This window comes from Accipiter gentilis, chromosome W (genome assembly GCF_929443795.1).
Source record: "Accipiter gentilis chromosome W, bAccGen1.1, whole genome shotgun sequence".
Classification (NCBI taxonomy): domain Eukaryota; kingdom Metazoa; phylum Chordata; class Aves; order Accipitriformes; family Accipitridae; genus Astur; species Astur gentilis.
In genome coordinates, this window is record NC_064918.1 from 17,086,748 (window position 1) to 17,099,000 (window position 12,253).

The 12,253-nt window shown below is 43.7% G+C and overlaps 1 protein-coding gene across 2 annotated transcripts in view; it reads left to right on the plus strand.

The window, feature by feature from the left end:
• The window catches only part of LOC126035251 (protein mono-ADP-ribosyltransferase PARP8-like), a 203,611-nt gene that overhangs the window by 107,299 nt on the left and 84,059 nt on the right, over positions 1–12,253 (plus strand). For both annotated transcript variants that reach the window (XM_049793580.1, XM_049793581.1), the window contains exons 8-9: positions 8,215–8,275; positions 9,340–9,430. In XM_049793580.1, coding sequence (XP_049649537.1) covers positions 8,215–8,275; positions 9,340–9,430 — 152 coding nt within the window. The remainder of the gene's footprint in view (positions 1–8,214; positions 8,276–9,339; positions 9,431–12,253) is intronic.

A 12,253-nucleotide genomic window follows, 5' to 3' on the forward strand; every position in this document is an offset into this window, starting at 1 on the left:
GGTCCCGGGTGGTGAGCAGTTGCACTGTGCATCACTCTTTTTGTATACTTTTTTTTTTTCATTAGTGCCGTTGTTGTTGTTGTAATCTCTTTGTGTTTGTCCCAGTAAACTGCCTTTATCTCAACCCTCGAGGTTCCAGTTTCTTTTTCTTTTTTTTCTCTCCTCCGTCTCGTCCCCATCCCACCGGAGGGGGGGGGAGGAGTGAGCGAGCGGCTGCGTGGTCCTTTGTTACCAGCCGGGCTGAAACCACGACAGTCCTTTTTAGCGCCCAACGTGGGGCACGAAGGGTTGAGATAACGACAGATGTGGCCACAGTGTGTTCAAACAAAATTGTCATATGCATTTCTTATATTAGATAAATAGATTTTAGTCACAATGTTGTTTCATTTGTTTACATGGTGGCGTTTTGTAAGCTCTTATATGCTCTATGTATTGCCTGTAGTTGCGTATCTCATCTCTGGGAGAGTGATTGGGATTATCATTTTGCTGTACTGGGCAATGTCGACTTATGAAATGATTACATCACTGGTCATGAGGTTAAGCTGGTATCTGTATGAGGCAGTGATAACATTTCCATACTTTGGGCGCCTTCTGTCGGATTTTATTGGTAATTACACCCAATCCATGGGGAAATTAGGGGGGATACCTCCCCCCGTCCGTTCACCTCCCTTTTCTCCTTCCGACTAATTACAACAGCTTTTGAGAATTTTGAATATCCTTGGGATGCGCAAGCCAGTGTGCTGTTAGTGCTATGCCTCCTGAATATGTTTCAGGTCTTGTTTAGGGCTACAAAAAGGGTCTTTAAGAGTACCACTCAGAGATCTGCCCCAAAGCTGGATACTCATGGGTGGCACGGCATGTGGGAGGATATGGGCAGGTATCTAGAGAACTTCTCACCGCCAGTGACTTGGAAGTTCACTCCCGAACAACTACAGAACCCTCATGAAGTGATAGAATATTTGGAAGAAAAATGCTGTGGCTATCCCAGAGACACACAACTCACTACATTGTGCTGGGCCCTGGCCAGTGTCTACCAAACACTGCTTGATATTATGCAGCACCCTCAGGGGGAAAAGGGGGAAAAGATGGAAAACAGGACAACAGACACCGTGGCTACCCCAACCCCGACAACAGGCACCGTGGCTGCCCCTACCCTGGTGACAGATACTGCAGCTAAATCAGAGAACCAACCTGTGCCAGTATCAGTCGCCCTTGTACAGGAAAAGAAACACACAAAGAAATCAGTTCACTTAGTGAGAGATGAAAATGAACCAGGGTCATCGCGAGAACAGGAGGAAGAGGCAGAACCTGAAATAATCACCCGATCTCTATCCATGAGTGAGTTGTGTGACATGCAAAAAGATTTTAGCCGCCACCCAGGTGAGCACATTGTTACCTGGCTGCTCCGATGCTGGGATAGCGGGGCTAGTAGTGTGGAATTAGAGGGTAAGGAAGCCAAGCAGTTGGGATCTCTGTCTAGGGAAGGGGGCATCGACAAGGCGATTGGGAGAAAAACACAAGTCCTCAGCCTCTGGAGGCGACTTCTGTTAGGTGTAAAGGAAAGAGACCCCTTCAGGGATGAAGTTACATGTCACCAAGGCAAGTGGACCACCATGGAGAGAGGTATCCAGTACCTGAGAGAATTAGCCGTGCTGGAGGTGATTTATAATGATCCAGAAAATGCGCAGTCACCCACAGATCCAGATGAAGTCCAATACACACAACCCATGTCACGGAAGTTTCTACGAAGTGCACCACCAACCTATGCCAACTCATTGGCAGTAATGTCCTGGAAAGAAGGCTATGGACAAATGGTGGATGAACTGGCTGTCCAACTCCGGCAATACGAAGGAAGTCTCTCTTCCTCCCTACGGGCCTGTGTCTCAGCTGTAGAGGAGTTGTCCCGAGAGTTCCAGCAATTCAAAGTGGATCTGTCCTCCTCCCCACCTGTACAGGCCCACATCGCAGTTATTGGGAGCAAGCATTCCTCTGCCCAAGAGAGAGGAGAAAGAAAGTACACATGACGGGCTAACCTCTGGTTTTACCTGCGTGACCATGGAGAGGACATGAGGAAGTGGGATGGAAAACGTACCTCAGTCTTGGATGCAAAGGTACGGGAGTTGCAAGAAAAAGCAACCAGAAAAGAGAATTCTTCTTGGAAAACTGCTGCTCCAGTTTCCCGTGAGCAGTCCCCCTGATGCAGTAGATGGGCTGATCTCATTTCTGATCCCCTTGAAGGGACTTCTGATTCACGTGTGCAGAAAGTGAGTAACGGATATTCTAACCAGGATTAGAGGGGCCCTGCCTCCAGCCAGGTGGAGGAAAGGGACAACCGAGTCTACTGGACAGTGTGGATTCGATGGCCTGGCACATCAGACCCACAGGAATATAAGGCTCTAGTGGACACTGGTGCACAATGTACCCTAAAGCCATCAAGTTCCAAAGGGGCAGAACCCATCTGTATCTCTGGTGTGACAGGGGGATCCCAAGAGCTAACCGTATTGGAAGCTGAAATGAGTCTAACCGGGAATGAGTGGCATAAACACCCCATTGCAACTGGCCCAGAGGCCCCGTGCATCCTTGGTATAGATTATCTCAGGAGGGGGTATTTCAAGGACCCAAAAGGGTACCGTTGGGCCTTTGGTATAGCTGCATTGGAGACGGAGGAGATTGAACAGCTGTCTACCCTGCCGGGTCTCTCCCAAGACCCTTCGGTTGTGGGGTTGCTGAAGGTTGAAGAACAACAGGTGCCAATTGCTACCACGACGGTGCATCGGCGGCAATATCGCACCAACCGAGACTCCCTGATCCCAATCCATAAGCTGATTTGCCGACTGGAGAGCCAAGGAGTGATCAGCAAGACTCACTCACACTTTAATAGTCCCATATAGCCCGTGCCGAAATCTGATGGGGAATGGAGACTAACAGTAGATTATCGTGGGCTGAATGAAGTCACGCCACCGCTGAGCGCTGCTGTGCCAGATATGTTAGAGCTTCAATATGAACTGGAATCAAAGGCAGCTAAGTGGTATGCCACAATTGACATTGCTAATGCATTTTTCTTCATTCCTTTGGCAATGGAGTGCAGGCCACAGTTTGCTTTCACTTGGAGGGGCGTCCAGTACACTTGGAATCGACTGCCCCAGGGGTGGAAACACAGCCCCATCATTTGCCATGGATTGATCCAGTATGCACTGGAAAAAGGTGAAGCTCGAGAGCACCTGCAATATTTTGATGACATCATCGTATGGGGCAACAAGGCAGAAGAAGTTTTTGAGAAAGGGAAGAAAATAATCCAAATCCTTTTGAAGGCTGGTTTTGCCATAAAAGAAAGTAAGGTCAAGGGACCTGTGCAGGAGATCCAGTTCTTAGGAGTAAAATGGCAAGATGGGCGTCATCAGAACCCTGCGGACCTGATCAACAGAATAGCAGCTACGTCCTCACTGACTAATAAAAAGGAAACACAGGCTTTCTTAGGTGTTGTGGATTTCTGGAGCATGCATATTCCAAATTACAGTCTGATTGTAAGCCCTATTTATCAAGTGACCTGGAAGAAGAATGATTTTAAATGGGGCCCTGAGCAACGACAAGCCTTTGAACAAATTAAGCGGGAGATTGTTCATGCCGTAGCTCTTGGGCCAGTCTGGACAGGACAAGATGTTAAAAATGTGCTCTACACTGCGGCTGGGGAGAATGGCCCTACCTGGAGCCTCTGGCAGAAAGCACCTGGGGAGACCCGAGGCCGACCTCTGGGGTTTTGGAGTCGGCGATATCGAGGATCCGAGGCTCGCTATACTCCAACTGAAAAAGAGATCTTGGCAGCATATGAAGGAGTTTGAGCTGCCTCAGAAGTGGTTGGTACTGAAACACAGCTCTTCTTAGCACCCCGACTGCCAGTGCTAGGCTGGATGTTCAAAGGGAAAGTTTACTCTACACATCACGCGACTGATGCCACATGGAGTAAATGGGTCGCACTGATCACAGAACGGGGTCGCATAGGAAACCGCAGTTGCCCAGGAATTGTGGAATTGATCACGGACTAGCCAGAAGGCAAAGATTTTGGAATGTCGCCAGAGGAGGAGGTGACACGGGCTGAAGAGGCCCCGCTGTATAATAAACTGCCAGAAAATGAGAGGCAATATGCCCTGTTCACTAATGGGTCTTGTTGAATTGTGGGAAAACATCGGAGGTAGAAGGCTGCTGTATGGAATCCTACACAACTAGTTGCAGAAACTGCTGAAGGAGAAGGTGAATCGAGTCAGTTTGTGGAGGTGAAAGCCATCCAGGTAGCGTTAGACATTGCTGAAAGAGAGAAGTGGCCAGTGCTCTATGTCTATACTGACTCATGGATGGTGGCAAATGCCCTGTGGGGTGGTTACAGCAATGGAAGCAGAGCAACTGGCAGCGCAGAAGTAAACCCATCTGGGCTGCCGCACTGTGGCAAGATATCACTGTTCGGATAGAGAAGCTAGTGGTAAAAGTACGTCACGTAGATGCTCATGTACCCAAGAGTTGGGCCACTGAAGAACATCAAAACAACGAACAGGCAGATCAGGCCACCAAGATTGACGTGGCTCAGGTGGACCTGGACTGGCAACATAGGGGTGAGCTATTTATGGCTCAGTGGGCCCACGATACCTCAGGCCATCAGGGAAGAGATGCAACATATAGATGGGCTCGAGATCGAGGGGTGGACTTGACCATGGACACTATCGCACAGGTCATCCATGAATGTGAAACATGTGCTGCAATTAAGCAAGCCAAGCGGCAAAACCCCCTGTCGCATGGAGGGCGATGGCTGAAATATAAACAGTGGGAGGCCTGGCAGATTGACTATATCACACTCCCACGAACACGCCAAGGCAAGTGCCATGTGCTTACAATGGTGGAAGCAACCACTGGATGGCTGGAAACATATCCTGTGTCACATGCCACTGCCTGGAACACTATCCTGGGCCTTCCAAAGCAAGTCTTATGGTGACATGGCACCCTGGAAAGAATCGAGTCGGACAACGGGACTCACTTCCGAAACAACCTCGTAGACACCTGGGCCAAAGAACATGGCATTGAGTGGGTATATCACATCCCCTATCACGCACCGGCCTCTGGAAAAATCGAACGATACAATGGACTGCTGAAAACTACATTGAGAGCAATGGGGGGTGGAACTTTCAAGCATTGGGATACACATTTAACAAAAGCCAGCTGGTTAGTTAATACTAGAGGATCCGCCAATCGGGCTGGCCCCGCCCAACCAAGAGTTCCACATACTGTAGAAGGGGATAAAGTCCCTGTAGTGCGCATGAGGAGTATGTTAGGAAAGACAGTCTGGGTTAGTCCTCCCTCAAGCAGAGGCAAACCCATTCAAGGGGTTGTTTTTGCTCAAGGACCTGGGTACACCTGGTGGGTGATGCAGAAGGGTGGGGAAGTTCGATGTGTACCTCAGGGAGATTTGATTTTGGGAGAGAATAGCCGGTGAATTGGGCTGTATGATATTTAACTGCTAAATAACCTGCCAATGCATGTCATTGTATCTATAGTGTCTATATGCCATATCAAGGGTATTATTGTGAGAATTACCCAAATGACTACAGGATGGACTTTTGAAACTGAGCCAAGTACAACAGCGATAGAACTTGAACTGGCACCCAGCAATTTCCTCAAGATCAACATCCTCAACCTGCAGACCAAGGGCATGAGTTGCACCAAATGTACTAGCCACAAGTTCCAGAGGCAGCGTACAACAACCCAACATCTCACACCATCTCTCTCTTATCCTGAAGAACTGTTACAACAGATAGAGCCCCAGAATCGATGGACACATTAGAGGGATAGCCCATAGGCTAAAGGAACACCATGTGTGTGTGTGTGCGAGGTCGGGGGGTGGAGTCCATATACTTATATATAAGACAAGGAAAGTAGTAGTGGTTGATTAGGAAAAAAATGTAAGATCTGGGCATGATGTAGATGGTATAGAATAAGGGGTGGATAATGTCCTGGGTTCAGCTGGGATAGAGTTAATTGTTTTTTACAGGAACCTGGGGGGGAGGGGGCATAGCTGGGGCAGCTGACCTGAACTAGCCAAGGAGCTATTCCATACCATGTGCCATCATGCTCAGTATATAAATGGGGAGCGGTCCGGGGGGTGGTCTCTGTTTTCGGTGGGGGAAGTGGCGGAGCGTCGGGTCCCAGGTGGTGAGCAGTTGCACTGTGCATCACTCTTTCTGTATACTTTTTCATTAGTACCGTTGTTCTTGTTGTAATTTCTTTGTGTTGTCCCAGTAAACTGCCTTTATCTCACCCCTCGAGGTTCCAGTTTCTTTTTCTTTTCTCTCCTCCGTCTCCTCCCCATCCCACCGGAGGGGGGCGGAGGAGTGAGCGAGCGGCTGCGTGGTCCTTTGTTACCGGCTGGGCTGAAACCACGACAGTTGATGGACAGAGGACTTCTGGGAGCTTCAAAATCAAGACGTGTTCTTAGAGCCATGGTAGGCAGCAGATCATAAGCTTCAGGCAGTGGAAGAAAACATTTCTTCCTTCCTTTCAGCTTGAAGAAATAAAACTAGAGTCATAATCATGTGTCTAAAATCTATTTTCTATGATGGTAATGGAGTGGGGGCAAAGGGATTTCAGTGAGTATGGAAATTCCACAGTTGTAACTTATTTTTATCTTATCCTTTCTTCCAGTAATATTTCTTTGTTTAGTTAGTTCAACTATGTTTCTGTTTAATTTATAAAATTATGCCTGTTCACAGCCTTTTGAATCTCAATCATGTGAGTAACACCAGCCTGTGTTCATAAATATTACTTAGGAGTTCATAGCAATCTGTTCTTTGGATCTTCTAGAAAATTTACAAAAAAATTTGAGGCCACTGTTGTGTAGCATAGTGGCTAAGCCATTCAGTAGGTGGAAAATTTCACTGTTTCAATTCAGGTCTTCAGTGAGCTGTAGGAGGTCAGCAAATGCCTGTATGGCTCTGGGTGAGCAGACTCTGGAGCATCCATAAGGGTGGCTGTGAAGCCTCCAGGTAATGCAGCCCTGGTCAGCCATTCACCTGCCCCGTTTGTGCCATGTGTGGATGCATCTGATGTAGAGAGAGACTTTGGGATGCTGAGGTTTGGTGGAAGGGGTTCCCTCCACAAAATTTCACAAGAGGTCAAGGCATTTTCAGTGCGAGCTAGGTCCTACCATGGGCTGAGAGGCCACTTTGTTAGGAGATAGTCATATTCACAAAAATATTTTTGTATTTCAAAATTACCTCATCAACTTATTTATGCACAACTGCTACTGTGCACTGTCTTAGTCTAGTTTAATAGAAAAACATGGAAGTCATTGTGAGAACAAGCATATAAATGCAGTGTAAAGCAAAAACCTATTGACTAGAAGCTAATGTGTGAAAAACTGAGAGTGATAGCACTTTTACAGAATTGTCCACATAAGTAATTTAAATGAAAAGGAAAGTAATTTTATATTTAGGTATATGAATGAATATTTTCTAGCCCTATTTTTCCGAAGTCTTGAAGTACGTTGGGGGAGGGCAATCAGAATGAGTCAGAAAATAAGAGGCAGAAGTCACACTTTAAATGTAAGATTTCAGACAGCAATGAAACAGCTATGAGCATAAGTTAAATCTGCACCTTGGGGATTCCAGCAATACTACACAAAACAGATAAAATAAGGTAACTATTGCCTTGAGCGCATTACAGTGCAATCTTTATGTTTTGACAAACAAATTCTTGAATGTATGAAGCAATACCACAGGTATAATATGCCACCCTCTAGGCTATGCTGTATTTGTCTGCAATGATTTATCTCAAGCCTCTCCTTAAGTTGCTGGCTGTTAACCTAAAATACTTTTGAAAATTAACTAGGGTTTTCTTTCATCATAAATAGGAGCAGCATGTGACCATTATTGTTTTCTTGATTTATTTGTGCAATACATGAGACAAAAATGGAGACAAAAATGGAGAGAGAATTTGGGGGAATTAGTAGAAAAAAGATTTAGCCTATTTAAGCAAGATCTACTGAAAGAAGGTTTCAGTGCAGCAGACAATCATCCACTGGGAATATTGATCCAATCTATGTAAATGTGTATTTTATCGCCATTCTGATTTTACAGATAAGATTATCCTTTATAAAATCATCTCTGTTATAAGCACTTCTGGGCTGAGGAGTATCTTAAAGAGCTCTAATGTAATGTAATTCTTTCCTTTCAGGGAATATGGAGCCATTGATGATGTAGATATTGATCTGCATATTGATGTTAGCTTTCTCGATGTAAGTAATCTAATCACAGGATTACATAATGAACATTAATACCCATTTAATTCTGTTACACATCAGACTCTAGACAACCACTGAGACGTTCCTTTTTCAGAGGCTTGATCTTCACAAGTGGCTGTCACATTATTGATTGCTACTCAGTGGAAAGGTTTCCTTTTCCTTTTATGATCACATTGTTAAAATGTTTTGTAGGCTTTTATTTACTGCATATGTATTTCCTTTCAAACATGCTTTGTGAATGGTAAATGTTTTAACTGATATAAATAAAGTACTTTTTTTTTTTTTTTTTGCTATCGTAGACATTAGTTAGGTGAAAGCACTTCATAGAGTCCTGGAGGGAAGACCTTGGCTGGAGCTTTCCTGTGTGCTTCTCAACATCTGCAGCTGATTAGGAGAGAGGCTTGAGTGGCAAAGGAGACAGGACAGTGGTGCTGTCAACTGGCAGCATGGCTTTTGTAACAGTTATACTGTCATTAACTCCACACTTTCTCACCTCTTCTGTGCAGTAACTTTCTGTCCTTTAGATGCAGAATGAAAATTAGTGCTTTTAGGGGCATCATTAGCTTTTGCACAGATATGTCATATTCTCAGGTCAGTACAGCACATAAGTTCTCAGGCTCTTCTAAAATTTAAGAAAATCTGATCATACCTTGAATTATTTTAATCAGTCTTAAGAAGGAGCAAACGTTTCCTTTGCCCTATGTTATGGGATGAGTTTCCTTCCCATCTTTATTTGCTCCTTTGCTTCTCAGCTTTGAAGCAGTATCTCTTGATAGATGGGAACATGTCTGCCTGCACTGCAGATGTAGTGTTGTGTAGAAACCTGTGCTCAGTTTAAATGAGCATACTCAAGAACTGGAAGCAGTCTAACACTGCTCTTAGGGGCATCAGCAGGCAATAGTTTGTCCTAAGTCTCAGGTTTAATGTTGGAGTAGATATTCCACAACTGGATAAATGGATGGATGGTGTTTATAACAACCCTAAGGTAGACTGACAAAATGCAACAGTTCCTCATGATGGCTAATGGTGTCTGTTGTTTTCTTTTTATCTTGAACTAGGAAGAGATTGCTGTGGCTTGGGATGTAATTCGCACAGAGCCTATAATAGTGAGATTGCACTGTTCACTTACACAATACTTAAATGGTCCAGGTTAGTCACCTGTGTATTCTTCATGTGCCTTGTATGGTATCTCAGTCTGAGCCATGTACTAGGTCATAGATACTCATTCACTGCCAAATCTTTGACCCTGCATGTGCTTAAATCTACTGCCGAGAGCAGTCCTACTGATTTGAAATTATGCTTATGTATATTTGCATGGCTAGGTCCTCAATAATGACGTGAGCATCTAGTTTAAACTTTCATAGGTTGAGTTTTGGAACTTGTTCTCTTGATATCCTTTGAAATGCAGCTGCTTCCCCTAGGAACCAGGGGTTAAGGAATAAAGATCAACAGTTTCTAATATGTGATTTCCTGATTTTGGAAATCAGGGATCATCTTCACAGATGCAGATATCACTGATAAGGTATACATACACAGATCTGTGCAGCACATTAATATGCCCTTTTTCATGCACCATGATAATTATCCTGCCAGCTTCTGATTTCTGTATGACTGACTATGTGAACTCTGGGGATCTTTAAATTTGAACGAGAATTTTAAATGTTATCTTGACATTCTACTCTCTGGTTGTTATGCAAGTAAAGCTTTCTCATGAGAGTAAAAATGGTCAAACTCATGAAGAATCAACTGAGACTGAAGATTTGGAAACATTCATATGCAAGAGTCAACTTCAGATATATTTTTACAATGGGAAGTCAGAAATAAGTGTGTAATTTGGATCATAACTTGCTTGGCTTTGGAGGCTTCCAGTGCAAGCTGTCAGTTCAAGCTTGTATCTGTGGGAGAATTCTGCCTCTGGAAAATGAATAGATATTTCCAGTCATAAGATGTTTAGCAAAATCTGTCCCAGTGAGCTATTTTTATAGGATGCGTTGTCTGCCGATTCTAACTATAAGCTATATTCTGTTCATTCAAATAAGCATTTCATTACATCAGTCATTATTTTTTTTGCTTGACTTTGGTCTTTTTGTCAGTATTTTATTGCTTCAATCTTTATGTAAATATGCAGATCTTAAAATATGTATTTGCCATAGCAGGTAGCAGTATTAGTATTCAGACTATTTTTATCAAAATGTAATTTAAAAAATAAAGAAGTGCTGCAAATAAGAGAGGCTGAAGCATGAAGAGCAGCATGTAGTAAGAAATGATCTAGTGAAATGAGAAGTAACAATAAGATATCTTCTGCACCATTGACAAGGTTAAAACTGGAAGCTTAGTTCCCAGTCCCATGGCTGACTGATTGTGGCGGTGCCTGAGTACCAAGAAAGGCAAGATCAGGGCCAGAGGCAAGTGCTTCGCTGATACTGGTTTTATGAGCTCAGCTGCTGTTGCAGCCATGTTTATTTACCAGAAAAGGCTGATGAGATCCACCATCTTTTGTGTTAACAAAACCCTTTCTCTGCGTATTCCTCTTTCCCCTTGTGCTGGTTTTAGCTGGGATAGAGTTAATTTTCTTCATAGTAGCTAGTATGGGGCTATGTTTTGCATTTGTGCTGAAAACAGTGTTGATAATTCAGGGATGTTTTAGTTATTGCTGAGCAGTGTTTACATAGCATCAAGGCCTTTTCTGGTTCTCACCCCACCCCACCAGTGAGTAGGCTGGGGGTGCACAAGAAGCTGGGAGGGGACACAGCTGGGACAGCTGACCCCAACTGACCAAAGGGATATTCCAGACCATATGACGTCATGCTCAGCATATAAAGCTGGGGGAAGGAGAAGGAAGGGGGGACGTTCGGAGTGATGGCATTTGTCTTCCCAAGTCACCATTACGCATGATGGAGCCCTGCTTTCCTGGAGATGGCTGAACACCTGCCTGCCAATAGGAAGTGGTGAATGAATTCCTTCTTTTGCTTTCCCTGTGTGCATGGCTTTTGCTTTCCCTATTAAACTGTCTTTATCTCAGCCCACGAGTTTTCTCACTTTTACCTTTCCGATTTTCTCTCCCCATCCCAACTTGGGGGGGAATGAGTGAGTGGCTGTGTGGTGCTTAGTTAAACCGCATCACCTCTCAATTATGTTGTTTTGAGACTACTGGGCCATAACTTTATGCTACATTTTTTTCTCTTATAGTACTTTCTGTTCATTGATAAAAGAAACAGAAATGCAGTATACTCCAAAGCACAATGGGAGGTATACATACCACATTGTAGCTGTTTAATATCCTGATTTTAGCTAGTCATTCTTCTAGTTGATACCTTATCTCATTATTGTACCCATGGGCAGTTTCTCCCACCTGTCTTAGAAACCTGTCTTTCTTATATTAGGATGAATCAGGTTTTGGAGGGTACCAGGCCGTCTCCTCTGGCTGTAGAGCTCAGACAGCAATTGTAGTCTAGATGATGTCAGATTTTAAGATTGCTGATCTAGGTATGATGATTCTCATTGAAAATATTCTCCCCCTACCATGTGTCCTAAATTTAACAATTTAAAGACATTGCTACCCTAATCAAATCATTTATCCCTTTTGAAAAATTCATCAGTTTGTCTTTAAAAGGTGAGATTATATTTGAATAATAACATTAGAGAAAGGGTATCTACAGTGCTTTGAACTAAATGAAATTGGATGGCCAGGTTATATATATATTGTATTTTATTTTTAAAATTAATTTATTAAAGTGAAATTAAAGGATAAACTTTGACATTCTGAATAAAATCTGGCTTTCTGAGTGATCAGAATAATATAGATTTTAAAATACTGGTTTTCTTTTTCTAATGAAATTTGAACCGCCCCCAGATTTTTTGTTTTCATTCCTTTTTATTTTACTATAGTCATTACTTCCTTATGTAATACAAAGTATAAAGTCTATTCATGCTTGTAATATGTGTTGGCTGTTGTCCTGCCTTGAGGACCTG